The 19,841-nt window shown below is 35.0% G+C and overlaps 1 protein-coding gene across 1 annotated transcript in view; it reads left to right on the top strand.

The window, feature by feature from the left end:
• Window positions 1-7,172, top strand: part of LOC149016872 (Insulinase (Peptidase family M16) family protein) — a 92,931-nt gene extending 85,759 nt beyond the window's left edge. Inside the window, exons 22-24 of the mRNA XM_089151122.1 lie at window positions 4,356-4,457; window positions 4,740-4,890; window positions 6,025-7,172. Coding sequence (XP_089007248.1) covers window positions 4,356-4,457; window positions 4,740-4,890; window positions 6,025-6,125 — 354 coding nt within the window. The 3' untranslated portion in view covers window positions 6,126-7,172. The remainder of the gene's footprint in view (window positions 1-4,355; window positions 4,458-4,739; window positions 4,891-6,024) is intronic.
• The last annotated feature ends 12,669 nt before the right edge of the window (window positions 7,173-19,841 follow it).

Genomic DNA, 19,841 nt, shown 5'->3' with positions numbered 1-19,841 from the left:
TTCCAAATCTAGTCAATAGAGCGAGATTTGGACGTCCATCTCCTGAGATTACGCTCCCACCAAATGTGGTGAATAGAGGCACAGAAAACAAGCTTACCAATCCGATCACAAATGAAAGTTAGTTAGTTAGGTGTTGCAGTAGAATACATCTTAGGAAGACAAAGATCTTCACCAATAATATGTTTCAACAAATCTTGAGTAGATAACCATAAGAGGAGAAGCTTCCTCCAGATCCAAGAAGGGTTAGAGGGGATGGGGGCAGTCAAAAAAGAATTAGATTTGAGGAGAGAGGAGTGGACCCAATCAACCCAAATGGAGTCTTGTTTAGAAACAATTTTCCAAATCAGCTTGAGCAGGGAAGCAGAATTCACCTCTAAGATCTGGCAAATTCCTAGGCCCCCCTCAAATTTGGCCAACAAATGTTAGACCAACTGATGGGGCGAAGGAATCGAGAGGATTCCTGGCCTTTCCAGAGAAAGGCACAGAAGAGGGATTCCATTGCCGAAGAGATAGACATGGGAATTGGGAAGATACCACACCAATAGAGGTAAGAGGATTGGAGAACAGAACGGAGAAGATCAACCCTACTAGCAAAGGAGAGGAGTCTGCTTTTCCATAAGTGAAGACTCTTGCGAATATGATCAAGCATAGGAGAACAATGGTGCCTAGAGAGCCTACCATGGATAAGAGGGAGACCAAGATAAACAACAGGAAAAGATCCAGCTTTGAACCCAGAGAGGTTAAGGAGATTGGAGCGGAGAGGATCAGACACCCCAGAAAGGAAAAGAGTAGATTTGTCAAGGTTAACCTTGAGACTAGAGATGGATTCAAAACAGGACAGGGTTGCAATGATGGAGGAGATAGTGTTGAAACCGTTGTTGAGGAATCTGCAAAAACACTTGAACGCTTGTTCTCACAATATTCTTTTGAGCTGAAACGTACCAGAGGTACTTTCTTTAGGGTATTTTGACACCCCGATTTGTGCAATACGGGTTCTACAGTGTCTTCACCCCAAGATCAGTCAGCCCAACCTTTAAGGTTGCACCCCAGAAAGGTTACTTAAGTTGTATCAGGTTATGTTCACTGCTTAATAGAACAACAACAACAGGGAGAGAAAGAAAGAGGAGGAAAATTCAGTGTCAGGAATGAACACGAAAATGGGTTTACATAAAGCCCCAAAGGTTGTGGGTGAAAGGGTATGGTCACCTCTCTTTGTGAGGGTACCTTTCAGCTCAACTCCCTTCAGGAAGGTACCTATCCAGCTGACCTCCCTGCAGGAGAGTGCCTCCCATAGCAAAGGATGTGTCTACTCTAGTGACAGTGAGTTATATAAGCTTGCCTACAATCGTCTGTACCGATGGGGGTCACCAAATTCTTCATTGTCATAGTTGTCAACGCATCGAGGTGGTGGTTGCCTTATTGTGGGGTCTTGCACTAAATTAATTAGTACCAGACCAAAATCAATCATTAACTCATGCAAATATCATCTAAGAAACTATTTCATATATGATATTTCATTTCGTTAAGATATTTTTCATAGATAAGAAAATATCCCCTATTTGAATCCAAAAGAAAGCTCATAAATAAAATTCCAAAAAAAAAAAAAAAAAAAAAGAAAGTTCAACCCCCCCCCCAAAAAAAAAAAAAAAAAAGTACGGTTTACTTATGTTAGAAAATAATCGTGGAGCACGCACACTTAAATCACCATACTCGTCTGAATACTGCCTTAGAAGGCATCTTATCGGCTAAACGCCATTCTCAACAGTTCTACAAATATAAGAGAAAGGGGTGATTCATTACTCAATATTTTGCTGATTTTAAATGTACAGATGAAGATTTAAACCTGCTACCCATCTGATGTAAAATAGATGCAACAAAAAAGAGAGCAAATGGCAGTTGGGTTTCCTTGGTGGACTTGGACTGGAGTATGACTCGTTTGATGTCAGATCTTGGGAGGAGAAATTACTGCGTCCGTCGCCTGTACCTTTGCTTGTGATCTTCATGTTGCACGAGAAAGCTCTTCGGATACACCAGCCACAAACACTAAAGCTCTTTTATCACAGAATCCGTTGGAATGTGGAGGTCGTGGCGGCTGGATAGAAAGAGGTCAGGACAAGCAGCAACCCACTGGACAGTTTTCTCCCCAGCTTAATGGAAATGATGACTCAAGTGCTTCTTCCATCTCTAGTCAATGGCCTTGATGTAGGCCTTCGCACTTATAGGAGCAACAACTAATACCATGTTCTTCATCTTTTAAAGGGCAGCATATACATGGGCCAATATAGGTTTCTTTATGTTCCTACCATCCTTAAAATAGCCATAATTGGCTCCAATATACTATCACCTTGTTCAAGGCTCCCCCTACCTTTTTGACCTAGAATGGTGTTCAGAGCCACTTTCTCTCATGTTTGACTTGAGCATGGTGGGAGATCTCGCGAGATATCTCGTTTTTTCACATAGGCGAGACGAGATGGAGGTCGAGAGCAACGAGTTGGGATATCTTGCTATATCTCGCCATATCTCGCCCTAGATCTTGCTAGAACTCTGGATTTTTTCCTTTTTGTGGATTTGGCTGAATTTTCACTTGCAACTACTCTTAACACATCTACAACATCAAAAGAAGATCAATCATTCTCTACTTGTCTTATAAACTTATGATTTAATGACTTATATAGAACTTCTAATGGTTGTATAATTTTATTATTCTATTCTTGAAAATTGAGATTGTGATACTCATATGGATCGAATTTTGATAAGATTAAGGTTGCTTGATGCATTTGATAAACTTGCTTTTCCATTATATGCCTTAAAGGTTCTATATTACGGCCTTGCATTCCCTAATCCTATAACATTTCGGTTTCACAATATGGGTAGACTTAGAAATCATACATAGGGTTGTTTTTTGACAAATCCAAGGCCACGAATGTGTTCAAAATGCCTTAAATAGGTTAAATACCAAGTTTCAACCCAATTGAGACTCTAGAATCCACTGAGATGGGCCACTGAGTTGACGCCAAGAAATTGTATATCTCGACCGAGATCTCGGTTTTTCTAGGAGGCGAGATCTTCTACCATGGACGTGAGCCTTCATTCTCATTTGGAAGCCATCTTCGATGATGTTAGCTCTAGGTTTTCTTCAGACACGTAGTTGTTACCTGAGGTTCAAAATTTTTTAGGCTTCTTTCCTTTGGTTGGTCTTCCGGTCACCCATTTTCCCTTTCCTTATGGGGCTTCTTGTTAATTACTCACCCAAAATTAAGATCGAACCGCACATGGATTGATGATGCTTAATAGAATTTGGAAACCAAAGACGGCAATACTAAATGAATTATTTGGTGAAAGATCAGGAAAAATATAAAAGTCATGTTTATTGAGGTGGTGAAAAAAGTTGATGTCTAAAGCAGAAGGTATGCCATTGGACAAACTGGATTGTGAAACAAGATGAGTTTTGGCTGATTCCTTCTTTCTTCTGATTTTCTTGCTCGTATGGCTTCCTTCTGTTCACTTTATCAGGATTGGAGGAAATACTTAATGGCGATGAAGACTTAGTGGTGAATATGGATCAGTGCCAAACTTTGGGCCTAGACATTTGCCTTAGAGGCTAAATGATTTGCTTTACAGTTTTCAAAATTTTTTTGCAGTGTTATGAGATTCCCAACAAATTCAGATTTTTCGACTGAAAATGCTATTTCAGTTTCTGCATTTCTTATTCCTTTTCTACCATCCATTCATAACTGCTCCTCCCTCTCCCCCCCCCCCTCCCTCCAGGAACACACACACACACACACACACACACACACACACACAAAAAGCAAAGTCCTATTACCATTTTTGAGCTTCTGTAAGATATTTTGTCCTATATGAAATACGCTTGGGTGTTGATTCATGTCTCCTTTTATAATAGATGTGCCTAATTTTTCTCCTTTTAGCATGCTATCCTCTGATTGCCACCCTCTGTACCTGCCATTGAGACAGCACACTCTGTTGCTCCTGTTAGGAAAGCTGTCAGGTCTCTGGCTGCCTTAAAACTGTCATTATTCACTTAGGACACTGCTCCCCATGGTTTTGTGCTCCTATTTTCTTTCACTATGTCCATTATTCTTTCCTCTTCAAAGATCATTTTATGAACTGGGTGGGTTTGTTTTATGGACCTTGTCTTTTTGCTAAATTATGTGCCCCAACAGCACCAAACCCCCACCCCCCAAGGCTTGGAAACGAACATGCGCATGCGATCGAGGTCTATTTTGTTTAATAATATCTTCTAAATCCCTGCAGTGGGGTAGATAAAAATGAAAAATATCTTGTGTATATGATGTTTCCACATCATAACTAGTTGAAGGTTTTAAATGTGGCAGGCAAAACGTACCCTGCTGATGAGACATGAAGCTGAAACCAAGTCAAATGCGTATTGGCTTGGATTGCTAGCTCACCTGCAAGCCACTTCTGTTCCTAGAAAGGTAAAGTTGGACTAAAACAATAGGCCCTTCAGTATTTCGCTATGGCTCTTCTGATCTGAGATGGCATTGTTGTATCTAGAACATCTAATTCTATGATGCCGTAGTTTGCATACCATTATTTTTCAAATAAGTCAGGATCGAACATATTCTAATTTCAAATGGTCATGAATTTAATTAAAAGAACGAGATTCTGAGAATTTCATATTTATCTGAGTGGAATGTATATACTAATCACAAATGCTGTTGGATGATGCTCACATTTGTTGCCCTAATGGAATTCAGGATATATTATGCATTAAAGACCTTCCTCTGCTGTATGAAGCTGCCAGTGTAGAAGACATATACCATGCATATGAGCATTTGAAGGTAGATGAGGATTCCTTATTTTCATGCATTGGAATTGCAGGGGCTGAGTCTAGCGAAGAGATATCCAGTAAGATTCTCTCCCTCCCTCTCTCGTGTGTTTTAAAGACGTCACCTCTCTCTCTTGTGTGTGTGTGTGTTTTGAAGACATCACCTTGGCATCAAAGTGGTGTTTGACTTCCCCTTAGCGTTAAGTAATCAGTTTTTGTGCGGGGCAGACATAATTCTCATTACCTGTATCAAGTCCATAGTTTCCAATACGTCGTCCAAGTAGTTGTCTTGTGGTCTCTACATAGCTGTCACATTAGTGCGAGGCACTGGTTTAAATTTTTTTATTTCATTTCTTTTGTTCCTGTTGGTATTGAACTAGGTTTGGCTCTATAATCAACTCTCCATTTACTTACAATATTATTCATAAATAGAACACACTTTGATTTGAATCTAATGAAAATAGCTAGAAATCAAAATTCCAAAAGAATACAAAATGAGTTCCCTACTTCAAGTGAAAAAGGACTGATGATCATGGTTTAAAATTTTGTACCATGTTTCAACAGCATGTAGTGGGGATTCATAAGTGTCTTTTTAGGTTAGATTTTTGGTATACAACCTAATTTGAGTCCAATAAGCACAGTGGAATTTTTTTTGTTTTTTTAACTAAGACCTAATACAAAGTGATGTTTGATTTTCAAATGCTCGGTTGTATTAAGGGCAAAACTGAAAGTCTGAAACATGCATTTTTATAAATGTAAATATGGGTTTTCAAGGAAAAGGTGTTCCAGTACCTTCCACATTCAAATGCAAGGCAAGTCTGCAAGAGGACCTTGATCACCACCCTCTTGAGGTTCTCCACACTCCCGCTACATAGAATCCATCATGAGGTTGTATACCACCCTCTTTGTTTCCGAGTAATTATCTTTCTTATATAGAAATTTTATGCCCAATGCATGATTGTATGGATTTGGTTTTTGTCATTGTTTCCTATGGAATATACTCTCTACGTGTGCACCAGGATGTTCTGAATTTTGTATGTCTGTCTAATCCATTTGTTGCATGGCCACAATGGTTCCTGTTCTGGACTTATGTTTCCTTGTGTGCATAAGAGTACATACCTTCTCTGTTGTGGGGAAGGGTTTTGCAGCCTTTGATATGACCGAGCATACATGTATAAAATTGCTCTGTTCTTACATTGTTATTTTAATGTTAGCATCCTTGGAGGAGGAACTGGAGACTGGCCATGAGGGGGTTGTAGCAGTTGGGCGTGGTTTGTCTACAATGACAAGGCCTACAACGTGGACCTCAAGCTGACTATAACCTGTAATGAAGCTACCTTTAGCTTTGGAGGTATGCTTACTAATAGGTTTCTCGTTCTCGGTACACTTATTTGAGGGTGCGGGTAGAAAGATCTTGTTTAGCAGAACGCTTACTTTCCATGATCGTATTGGAGATGTGGCTAAATGCATATTTGCACAAGTCTTAGGCTGTTGAGCAAGGTGCAAACTGATCATAATTCTATGCTCTGGAGCCTTAAATATTATACGGTGGTGGAAATATCATTCACGCTGATTTTGTGCAGTTGATCTGCGATTCTGGAGGCAAGACAATAGTAGTGGATCACATTTAAATAATGGTTTAATCTTGAGCGCTGTCTTAAATTGATTGTGGGCTTCTAAGGGTTGTGTATAAAATTGTAAAGATTCTGTATTCTTATTAAATGAAAGGATAACCATCTACTGCGGAAGAAAATTTCGATGAGATCATGTATTTCCCCAAATAAATATTAGAAAATATATACACATTGGTGTCAGTAATGAGGCTTCTTGAAATTATGTCGGTAAATTCCCCGGATGGTCATCTTCTCTTGCTGGAATTCTTGGAACAAGAAAAAGATGATCTAGTCTTGCTGAATGGACAAGAAATTCCAAGGATATGTATAATATGTCTGCATGAATTGATAGGACGTTGAGATGCAAAAATTTTCTATTGATACAATGAGATCATATGTACCCTCAAAAACTTTTCAAATTTATGTATTCTTTTTTCCTATTTTCAACCCAGGAGTTAACAAAAGTTATTCAGCCAAAGCAATCATGCTTCAAACATGGACGAAGTATTCGTGCTGAAAGACCTCTTTAGGTTGTTGCCTATCCACCCAAAAACATCAACATATCAACCCTTCGTTGAAAATTCATCTGAAGATTTTTTTAAGGGTTGTTGAGGAATTGCAAAATTCCCATGAAAAATATGCAACTAATTAAAATGAAGTAATGATGACCACAAGAGAAACGTTCTAAAAGAATAAAATGCCACCTTATGGCCTACCAAATATGTTATACCATACTATCATATAAAAGCACATACTCTTCTTTCGTGGTAAATCATTTTTAGTCTTTTTTTTTTCTTATTGTCTATTATATTTTTGGGATAATTATTGTTGTCCCCTTGTACTTTGATTTTATTACTACTTTATCCCCTGTACTTTTTAAAATTATTATTCCAACCTTTAACTTTGTCAACAATTACTAATGCCCTCCTACCGTTAAGCTCTGTCAGTTTACTGATGATGTAATATCTATATATTTTTTCAAAATCCCAAAAATATCCCTGTAATTATTTTTTTGCTTATTTGCTCTTTTTTCAAGTTATAATACTACCCTTAATAGGAAAAAAATTAACTTTAATTTCAATTTTCTTTTTTAAAAAGAAACCACCAAATAAAGGAAAGATGTGATTTTTTTTTCTCTCTAAAAATAAATCACCAAATAAAAGAAAGATGTAATTAAATAGAAACTAAAATATTAAGAAATATCAAATTTAATTCAAAGCTGAAAATTGAAAATCACTTAATATATGCTGTCCATTATGTATGTTACCAAAATTTTTATCAATTAGATCTTATATGCTAATTTGTTTGTAAAACTTCCATCATGGTGATTATGAAAATTTTAAGTGGAAGGTGAAAGTTTCAACAATCATAAGTATGTGGTCCCACCAAGTCCAAAACTAATTATAAAATATAAGATTTTAAGAATATAATTGACATGCAATATAGTTTTTATAAATGAGGGTAATGCCATATTTTTTACTTCTTAATTTTAAGGGCAAAATAGACATTCCATATTTGATGTTAACAGCCACTTAACACCTTTAAAAGTGAGGGGGGCAATAGTAATTTCACAAAGAAGGGGGTTTGATTAATAATAAAACCAAAGTATAAGAGGGCAATAGTAATTATCCCATACTTTTTCTTATTTTTTATTTTTATTGGATATTTTTGACATTTTGCTTACTAACTAGTCATCTTTAAAAAAATAAAAATAAAATCTTCTCTTAAATTAAAAATAAAAAGAAAAGATTTTTCTAAATTCTATCATTCTTTCAACGATTTTTGTTTCCATTTTCTGTATTACAATTTTGAGAAAGAAAAATACTATATTGAGAAGTTAACTAAAAGAATCAAAAGATTTTTGTTTCTATTTTCTGTATTGGAATCTTTGAGAAAGAATAATATGTACATTGAGAAGTTAATCAAAAGAAAGAGAAAAGAAGAAGAGATAATTAGGGAAAAATATCAAAGTCACATAAATTGTACATTGTCTACTGTATTCTTTGTTTTTATTCAAATGACATAGTCTTTCTTCTTTTTTTTCACATTGGATTCTTGGTATATTTTTATATATATTTATAAATTTATAAAAATTTAACTAGTTAATAATTACTTTTTAAGAAAAAGTTTTCTTTCAAATTTTATACCATTTCCACGACTTTAGTTTTGTTTTTTTGTTGTTTTTTTTTTCAATGAACCTCATTAAAAAAAATCTTCATTGGTATTTTAGTTCAATTTTTTTTTAATATCGTTCTTAAATTTTATCTAACTCTCGTGAACTTAGTTTCCCTTTTTGTGCGATCAAAGTCTAATTTTTTTATGTGAAAAATTTCTTATGGGAACTTTTGTTAATTTTCTTTAAAATTGTGTTTTAGTTACTTTTATTTTCTTATGCTTTTTTTTTTTCTTTCTTTCTTTTGCTTTCAAAATCTTCATAATTTAGTTACTATTTTTTACAAGATATTCTTGGTAATTTATTTTTTAAAATTTATATAAAAGAAATCCTCTTGGAAAGTTGCATTAACTTTCTTTAGAAAAAAAATTTTCTTATACTTTTTCCCACTTTAACTTTCTTTTTTTTTTTTTTTTTTTTTTTTTACTTAAAATATAAATTTATCCAACCCTCTACAAATTCATGTCTTTTATTTTTTTAATCAAAGTCTATTGATCTCCTAAATCTTTTTATATTATTTACCGATAAAAGAAAGGCATTTTGCACTATATCCTTCAATCGACTAAATAGCAAGATAGGTCTTAAAATTATGGTCTCAATCCCTGGAAGAATTTCTTCACTTTCTCACAATCACCTCTTGATGCTTCAGGGGCAATGAAGAACAATCCTTCAAATTTATGCTGATATTCTAGAACTATACTAGATCCCTAGATGAGAGCCATGAATTCAGACTCCTTAGCATCTCTTACAGACTCAAGAAAGTAATTCTTGAAAAAAGCTTCTTTGAAAATTTTCTAAGTAAGATTCTAATGCAAAGCTTCCAAAATCGATCGAATAACATTCCACCAAGCATCAGCCTCATGCTGCAGTTTCCTTTCAGCATACAGGATCTTCTGAGCTTCGTTACAACGAATGGCAAACATGACGGAGAAAGCACAGGTGATACGACTCAAATGAAAACAATGGCGAGAGAGAGAGAGGAAGGAGAAGACTAACATTAGTTAGGAGAGGTGAGTCAGATTTAACTATGGTTAAGAGTTGGAGGATGGATAACCGTAGGATTGGTATGTGACAGATGTTCATCATCCAATGGCAAACATGAGGGAACTGGAGCGTCTCCAAACTGGAGCGGATAAAAATCCGTTTTGTCGTTAGTGCTACACTAGGCATTTGCCTTTTCCTTCGTTTGGACTCCACGATTAACTGGAATTTTATTTTGGGAAACACGATTAACTGGATTTGACTAGCTCCTGCAGTCCGCTTGCATGCTTAAACCTTGGTTCTGATTCGCGGAATCCATTTCAGATCAGTCCAGGAAAATCTTCTATGTTCGGAAGGGGACGCCGGTTAATCCGGTTGTCACTCACGCTAATATGTTCACCTAACCAGTGGCATACTTCTACCTCTCACGAACTCGATCGGTTTCAATCCAAATCTCGAGCTCATCCTTGAGGTTTAAAGTATCATCGACGGAAATTGCGTCAGTTTAGCGTAATGCATGCACTGAACTATTCGAACCTACTTCATAAAATGCGAAAGAAAGGGGGTTTTCGTGATGTGTTGCTTTTGCCGAATAAGGGTTTCCGGTTTCACATCTCTTCCATTGTTTTCGGATTTAAACTCATCTCCATTTTGTGTCTCATATCAATCTCATATTCTCAAGGTCAAGCCTCCCACTGATTTCAAAATCAAGCTTCTAAAAAGAACTAGTTTTTTTTGTTGAAGCTGTTCTGCGAAATATTACATCATCTCGAAAGAAGAAGAAGGTAAGTGAGAGAAAGTGTGTGACGAAACTAAGGGTAGATACTACTTCAGGAGTGTCAGCTAACCTAGCAATCTCAAACGGTAAACCATCATTTGGTTTTCTCCTTCTCATTCTGTTCTCTATTTGTTTTAAAGTTGAGGAGTTTGAACCATGCAGGAAATCAAGATCTTCTTTTTAATCTATTCTACAATGGTTGTGTTAATATTGGTCCTTCAATATGTTGTGTTTCGATTCTTCTTTTACTACTCTTGTGTGGAGATAATGGTTTGGGAGCCGCATTGATTTGTGATGGGGTTTTTCATAAGTTATTTCTCGGTTTCCCTCTATGTTCTCTTTCTTTTGGCTTTTGGGGGGTTTGGAAGTGAGTGGGGCATGGCGATCGAACTTTCGCTTCTCTGTTGTTCTTCCTTGTACTGATTGGTAATTTTAGCTTCTTTTGTTTTATCTTTTTAAGTTACTGAACCGGTGTTTGTCTTTGAGCTTTTTCAATCTATGTTTAGAGGCTTCCTCTACTATTTCTGAAATGTATTATACTTCTGTAAACATCCTTGAGGCTCTATCCAAAATTATAATGGAGGATGCCGACAGGAGGATTTTTCCATCACATGTAATTTTTCCTTTAGTCTAATACAAGCTACCTTTTTCCCCAAAAAAAATTACACATACAAATGCAATGTTTGTTCAAATATGAATTTATATTGTATATGGTCCAAACTAAACGTGAATAACTTCTATTTTTTCAATTGAAACAATTGTATTAGCCATTTTGATGTACATTGACCATTAGTAATTATTCTAATATTTTTATTTTAAAGAATAATTAATGTTGCCCCTTGTATGCCCCCCTCACTTTTAATGGTGTTATAATGGTGTTAAGTGGTTGTTACCAACTGAGATTTCTCATAATAGTTTATAGGAAATGATTATAACCTTGGTTTTCTCCATCCAATTTTTCATAACCAACATATGTTCAATGTACTTGTTGGGCTCGTAGAACATTGAACTCCAAGTACATTGAACTCCAACTACTACTTAAACCTAATTCATTAGATATTGATTTTGAATTCCTCTACTTTTTACATAAATAAATCAGATTTTTTCGTACAATCACTATTAAGAATGTACACGTATCTAATTTTTTATTTATTCTTGACATAAGTTATAGGAAATGTGATATCTGTTTTCTTGTTTGCATTTTCAATGTAACTTTCTATCTCCCTCTCTCAGTTTCTTTTCTATCAAATTTGGGTTTTGTTGTTGAAGGAGGGGTTCAGTTGGTTCATACTTGTAAGCCAACAATGTACAATATATGGAAAATGAAGGCGGTGGAAGGCTTCCAACTTGATTCATCCGTTACAAGTGTAATGAACAATATGTTGTGATTTTCTTATGGGCTTCCATTGTGCATCCCCATAGCTTGTTCATCATCACCATTAATGGAGTTAGTTTCTGTATTGAGATGGATTAACAAAACAAGAGTATGTAATCCAAACCTAAAGCCTAAACCTAAAAGCCTAATTTTCGATAGGGGGAGAAGGTGGTAGGTGGAAGTGGTGGGTGGTTTTCGACGAGGTGTATGAAGAAAATGAGAGAATGAAGAATCTTTTCACCTACCTAGGGATTGGGTAAGAGAGGCGCATTATAGTCATTACACTTTATTAAGATTTGACTTTCAAAATTTAAAATCATGAGAGAATCACTAATAATTTTTCCCACTAGTTTTACGGATAAAAATCCTAGTTTTACCCCACTTAAGGTGGCTACAATAAAAATAATTCTAAGCTGTTTAATATTGTTAAGGTTTCTTTTCTTGTAGAAACTTCTACGGTACCTATTCTATTCGATATAAAAAATATAAATAAATGTGTTTTTTGGTTTTTTATAAGTGAACTTTCTTTTGATTCGTAATTGAGTTACCTTTTGTTTCTGAATTATTGCATGCTGGAAAACAGTTCTTTTGGGTATGGGTGTGTTTGGTTATGGAGAAGAAGTGACACCAAGCTATATTGGATGTTAACAAGAGAGGGGAATAGGTCTCATTTTGCTTTGGTTACCAAAATTAAAAAAGGTCTGATTTTGCTTCATGCACAGCTGTCTTGGATTACACCGGCAAATGGCTGCTTCTGGGGAGCTCTGAAAAGAACGTTGTAGTGCTGGGAGTGATTGCAGCTACGGCAGGTGAGGTTTTGGCCTTTATAGTTTTGAGCTCGACAACAGTTTTTCTACTTGAAAGTAAAGCCATACATGATCTCACATAGATATGCAAGCTGCATTAATATTTTAGTAGTTCATCAAAATTTATTCGGTAAACTTTGGTTACTTCAGAAAATGATGTGTCACGATTATAAGATAAGATTTATTACTTATTGGGTAACATAATTAATCCTACCAAAAAAAAGATAACAGAATTAAAAATGAGATGTGTTCAGAGTTCTGTGTAATAATCCTTTTTATTCATTTAAAACTTAAAAGAACAATTTTATAGAATAATTGGAAAATGATGTTTCACAATTATAAGATGAGGTTTATTATTTATTGGGTAACAAAATTAAAATGAGATGGAAGTCTGCATAGATGTGTTTGGACTTTTGTGTATTAAGCTGATTGGTTTATTCATTTAAAACTTAAAAGAAGAACTTTATAGAATAATCACGATTGACTATAGTACATATAATGATGATGAGGCTGTTGAGATGGACAAAGAACTGGACTAAAGTGATGAAGTATGAAACATAATGGAATTGGTTTCATAATAGCTTCAATACATGATTGACATGGCAACGTTAATGGATGTTGTTGAATTGTGCAGAAAATCCAAGTCGGCTGCCTTGCTGCGCAAGCCTTGGCAACAATTGCCTTTCACTTTACTTTTGGTTTGGAACAAAAAAAAAAGTAATAATCACGTAAAGATTACTAATGATCTTGTTGAGCAGAACGCTTACTTTCCATGATCGTATTGGATATGGGGCTAAATGCATATCTGCACAAGTCTTAGGCTGTTGAGCAAGGTGCAAACTGGTCATAATTCTATGCTCTGGAGCCTTAAATATTATACAGTGGTGGAAATATCATTCACGCTGATTTTGTGCAGTTGATCTGCGATTCTGGAGGCAAGACAATAGTAGTGGATCACATTTAAATAATGGTTTAATCTTGAGCGTTGTGTCTTAAATTGATTGTGGGCTTCTAAGGGTTGTGTATAAAATTGTAAAGATTCTGTATTCTTATTAAATGAAAGGATAACCATCTACTGCGGAAGAAAATTTCGATGAGATCATGTATTTCCCCAAATAAATATTAGAAAATATATACACATTGGTGTCAGTAATGAGGCTTCTTGAAATTGTGTCGGTAAATTCCCCGGATGGTCATTTTCTCTTGTTGGAATACTTGGAACAAGAAAAAGATGATCTAGTCTTGCTGAATGGACAAGAAATTCCAAGGATATGTATAATATGTCTGCATGAATTGATAGGAGGTTGAGACGCAAAAACTTTCTATTGATACAATGAGATCATATGTACCCTCAAAAACTTTTCAAATTTATGTATTCTTTTTTCCTATTTTCAACCCAGGAGTTAACAAAAGTTATTCAGCCAAAGCAATCATGATTCAAAGATGGACGAAGTATTCGTGCTGAAAGAACTCTATAGGTTGTAGCCTTTCCACCCAAAAACATCAACATATCACCCCTTCGCTGAAAATTCATCTGAAGACCAGATCTAGCCTGGGGAGTGGATAGGTATTTAAGGGTTGTTGAGGAATTGCAAAAATCCCATGAAAAATATGCAACTGATTAAAATGAAGTAATGATGACCACAAGAGAAATGTTCTAAAAGAATAAAATGCCACCTTATGGCCTACCAAATATATCATTACCATACTATTATATAAAAGCACATACTCTTCTTTTGTGGTAAATCATTTCTAGTCTTTTTTTCTTATTGTCTATTATACTTTTTCTTATTTTTTTATTGGATATTTTCGACATTTTACTTACTAACTAGTCATCCTTAAAAAAATAAAAATAAAATCTTCTCCTAAATTAAAAATAAAAAGAAAAGATTTTCTAAATTCTATCATTCTTTCAACGATTTTTGTTTCTATTTTCTCTATTACAATTTTGAGAAAGAAAAACACTATATTGAGAAGTTAACTAAAAGAATCAAAAGATTTTTGTTTTTATTTTCTGTATTGGAATCTTTGAGAAAGAATAGTATATTGAGAAGTTAATTAAGAAAAAGAGAAAAGAAGAAGAGATTAATTAGGGAAAAATATCAAAGTCACATAAATTGTACTGTATTCTTTGCTTTTATTCAAATGACATGGTCCTTCTTCTTTTATTGGATTCTTGGTATATTTTTATATATATTTATAAATTTATAAAAATTTAACTAATTAATAATTACTTTTAAAGAAAAACATTTCTTTAAAATACATACGATTTTGCGTTTTGGTTCTTTTATCCCACCAATCAGAGAACATGTCTTTTATATTTTGAATTTTTTGCCAAATTTGAAGAAAAGTTTAGCATGATATTTGTCAAAAATTATCAATAAACTAATAATTTAAGTCCTATGAAGAATCAATTAAAATTTTAAAATAACTATACTAATAAACGACCAAAAGGAAGTAAATCTCTACAAGTATAAGACTTGAAAGGAATTAAAAACCACATGAGATAAATATCTTAGACACAAAACCTTGATGCTAAGATATCCCATATCAAAAGAAATTGGCATTGTCTGCCTACCCCTGAGAAAGGAAAACATAGAATGTGTATGTGTGTTGTTTTTTTGGGCTTTGCAACCATAGCAATTACTTGCACTTGTACTCTTCATGATGTCTATATAGTCAAATCTAAAATCATGATTTTTCTCACACAATAATAATGGTAAGGCACTCCTACATGTGAAATGTCACTATTTGGTCTCCCCATATTGAGAACAAATTTTAAAGGTAAAATAATGGGTATACATGTCATTCCTAATTAAAAATTAATTCTTCAATCTCTATTTTTTTCTCCCCTCTCTTCTTTCTCATCTTTTCTTCCTATTTATTCTCTTATATTTCTATAATCGTGGGTTAAAGAAAAATTTTGAAAAAAAAATCTTATTAGGTATTCAAAAATCAAAATGTCATTCCTAGCTAGAAAGTAACTCTTCAATCCCTATTTATTCTATCTTATTTCCTATCTCCTATCTCTCTCCTCTTTTTTTTCCTATTTATTCTCTTCCCTTTTTATAAGCGTAGGTTAAGAAAATTTGGAAAAAATCTACTCCACAATTAGGTGCTCTCTTTCTCTCTCAGTTTATCGTTCTCTTTTTCTCATTTTTTTAGTTATTATTTTTATTTGATTTATACTATATGTTTATTTATTTCTTCTGTAATTTTTTTTATTTGATTTTGTATTATGAATAAAATGTCAATAATTAGTAGGTAACTAACTACCATTGTATGCATCGCTTTCCTAAAAAAAAAATTGGTTTATATCTCCTACCAAAGAAAATTTTGGCTTGCATCTAACATTTTAGAATTGAAATCATGTATATATATTTTATATTGTTGATTTAATTTTACTTATATTTTGTTGAAAAAAATATCATTATCAATAATTTACCTTCTTTTTTTCTTTCAAATATGTGTGGGCCTCACAAAATATGTGGGTTTATTCTTTAATATAATCAAATAATTTAAAGGTGATATTACAAATGGGTCTTATAAGGACCCACACAATATGTGTGCTAAAAAAATATTAGTGCTTCCCCAACGGGAAGGTTATTTGGCTTCCGCCTGCGTAAAATCCCGTAGTATATAATATAATTATATGCTACGGTAATTTTACTGTCGAATATCGTCTAACTGCATTTTATCCTTAAATTGGACAACTTGGAATCATATCAGCAAGTAGTTATGGTACACAACGAATAAACTGGAGTTGAAGAACCCAGTTCTTCTTCACATTCTTGGAACTAACCCGTGACTCTTCTGATCTATCAAAGTAGAAAAACATGCCTCAAACTAAAAGGAAACAAAAAAGAGAGTAAAATAAGATAATTACTACGGTCAATCTCAGGCTTGTAACTCAGTTGCTCGTTAACCGAAAAAAACAACTCAGTTGCTCAACCAAAAGGATGATGCATGCCCAACTCTTCTTGAACTGATCTCCAATCGGGTTTAAGAGACCATTAATCTCTCTAATAACAACTTTTCTGCTCAATTGCTAATTGAAAGTTTGAAACGCTTGTTCAATTGAAAAGCTCGAAGAAACTTGTTCTTTCTGACAATAATATTATTGATAATTTGCCCTAAATTGATTTGGAGCATAGCTAGATCGATTGTGATTCAACAAAAAGAATAGCTTCTTCTATTTCTTTCTTCTATGATGACATTTGCTTCCTTCGTTGTTTTTCCTTATTTTTTTTCTTTTGTAAGGTAATTTCTGCCGGGGTGATTTTTAATAAAGTGAGAAAAAGATGGATAGGAAAGATCGATCACCCACTTTGGATGGTATACAAATTTGCTCTATAATTTTTGATGGTATAGGTAAACGTTAACTGTAATTTCAATTTTTTTTTACTTGGGAGGCATAATGGTCATCTCACCTTAGCCATTAATACCCTTGAAACGGTGTTGAACTTTTGTGGACCCATCTATAGTTTTTAACCGACAAGGGACAGGACTTTCACGGCAAAAAAAAAAAAAAAAAAAAAAAAACTCCCTACGTAATTATTTCAAGCTGAAGTACAGAAACATTCTTTCTCAGGGTGCAACACTTTTTGCACAAGAAATACAAAGGAAACACAACCACCGAAACTTACCATTTTTGACTCAACGAGTGCCCAGCGGTATGGTGCAGAATGAGACTGATACATAAAGGAAAGAGCTAATATACTGAAAACATATTACAGCTAACGGAAGAACGCCAGCAAGCATTCTCAGTAACTATCTATATCCAATCATGTGCAGGTAGTACACTACTTGATCGTGGGAAATCCAGTACTAAGGTTCCATGTAGGTCTTCACACCAAGGGACCAGTGTATATTTGGGTCTTCATCACCTGGTAAAGTTAGTGAAGTTGAAAAATGACCGAGACCAACCAAATATCAAGAGTTAAGGAGATTAGTTCCTGTAAATACCAACAGTAAGTGCATTCATCAGTAGCCAAAGAAAAAATAATAATGCCGGCAGAATGCAAGTATTGTCCAATCAACAAACAACTAGGTTGTTTTGCCTCTCCAAACTATGCTGTGTAAATGGCTCAGTCAAAGGAAGGGTGCAACTTTCAATCATAAGAGAACAGCTATATCTTCAAAAGTGATGTCCATGTGAGTCACATGACAATTAAATAATCAATCATTTGAAAGACTAGGACTATGGTGCCAATTAATGAATACCCATCCTGAAACTATTTTTGAGAGTCAAACAAAAGGCCACATCATTGCCAAGCCATAATTAAATAATCATTGTGCCTTTAATCATGTAATCCTATGTTAAAAAGATTATAGGAAACTCGGTAGCAATTTATTTACTAAATTACCAGGACCCCCAGAGTGTGATATGAACCTTCCACTAATCCAAGAAGTATTGAATCAATTGAACAGTCTGGGTTAATACATATGAGACACAGCTTTCAATCAGCTTAAAAGGAGAATATCAAGGTTTGTTCTCGCCAAGGCCTAGTGTTGTCTCCAACACCTACACAATAGCCATGTGCCCACGGATATAAATTCACATGGTCTATGTGTGTGTGAGTGTGTGCAAGTGCCTAAAGAGCCCAGCCCCTTCCCACCCAACCCCCCCCCCCATTTTTTATAATAATAATAATATATATTGTGGGATTTGGGGGGAGGGGGCTTGCTAACATGCATAAGACAAGTTTTGTAATGCCAAATGCATGCTGCTTGGAGAAACTAGCACAAGATATTTACAGTTAAGGTTGCATGGCCTGTCCAGGTTCGATTAGACTTAACTCCATATCTTGCCAGGCTGTCCACCCAGGTTCATATGTTTCAAGGAAACCGAGCTTTGCCTTGTTGGGTAAATCATGGGGATGAACAAAAGGCACTCCTAATGGCCACCCAATCTTCATCCTTATACTTCCACAGGGGCTGTCCAGAGATTGTAAGTGACCCTCACATTCCTTTAAATTGCAGAACCTCAATTTTATGCCTTTCTTGTCTGCAATGGCCTGTACTCGCTCCTTGAGGACTCTCTGTGCCTCGAGCCATAGCCTCTTTGAAGGTGGCAATGGTTTGCACCTTGTGTTATTCTTCCTCTTCTTTAACAAGGGCTTAAAAGATCCTGTACCAGCATTGCATCAATCCAAGAACCTATTGCTAAAAGACTCCTTACTAAGAGCTATGATAAAAATACAATAGGTGATCAGTGTAAGATGTTCTAACAAATTTAGATTTCAGTGCAACAATTTTTCTTTTTCATTAGGCATGCAAACAAAAACAAAGTATCCCCAGTCCATGTCTTCAATGTGCCCACCTCCAATAGCAATAATAATAACAATAAAAATTGCATTGAAGCACAATAACTGACTAAATTATTAGCATCCATACATGTTTATCACTAAGAGTTATAGCAGTTATCCGGAAATCCTCGTCACTGGTCAATTTGGGAAATGCCTTGTTTAGTCATTATAATAGAGTACCATCAATAAGTCAAAAAAGATGTTTAGCTTCATCACATCAATAACAGCTAAGGGAGTTGGATTGCTTTTTAAGGCTTCTTAGGCCCAGGGTTGGGTTATATTGGTAATGGGTGATGCAGATCCAAAGATCCACATATGCAAAGCGGACCAAGCCAAAACAGGGGCTGAAGTCCTTGTCATCCAAAGAAGACGGTTGATACTCCAATAAAGAAGCAAGACAAGATGAAGGATTATCAATCATTGGTGGTTTTGACTCATCAATGTTTAAGTAGAAAACTCCAAAATTTTGAATATTTGAGAAGCACCAATTTGAGAGTGCATGCCTGAGAAAAATAACTCTTAACATAGTTTGTTGAGAAGATGACAGTGGTGGTTCTCGTTGGGATTTGAAGCACTTCATCATTTGGGATTCTGACTTACATGGTTCGTCCACTGTCCTCAGCAGTTTGGAATTTCAAGAATCTTAATTGGTTTCTTCCAATGGCTTAGACTACATGGTAAAATCTAACTATTTCTCAATATTATGTTAATACCTGCATTGATGTTATATATATGTGTTTATGTATGGGATTGGGAGCTTCAATTTGATTTGATCACTTATAAACCAAGTTAAGTTGATGCCTAGCAGGTACTTCATACTCGTAACTTCAAAATTTTATTAGTTGTTATCACAAGAGGAGTGGTTGCCTTAACAATGTTGGGGCATTGTTAGAAGGACTAGGGGCTCCTGAAATGTTGTTGCAGTTGATTGTAACTTGTGTTAAGAGTGTTACTAGGTACACAACACCTAAGGTTGGGCATTACCCTATGGATGTAG

The sequence above is a fragment of the Hakea prostrata genome, chromosome 4 (genome assembly GCF_041222555.1).
Source record: "Hakea prostrata isolate BN-2017 chromosome 4, UWA_Hpros_2, whole genome shotgun sequence".
Lineage (NCBI taxonomy): Eukaryota > Viridiplantae > Streptophyta > Magnoliopsida > Proteales > Proteaceae > Hakea > Hakea prostrata.
The sequence above is the reverse complement of the archived record's forward strand: the minus strand, read 5'-3'. Positions and strand labels throughout refer to the sequence as shown.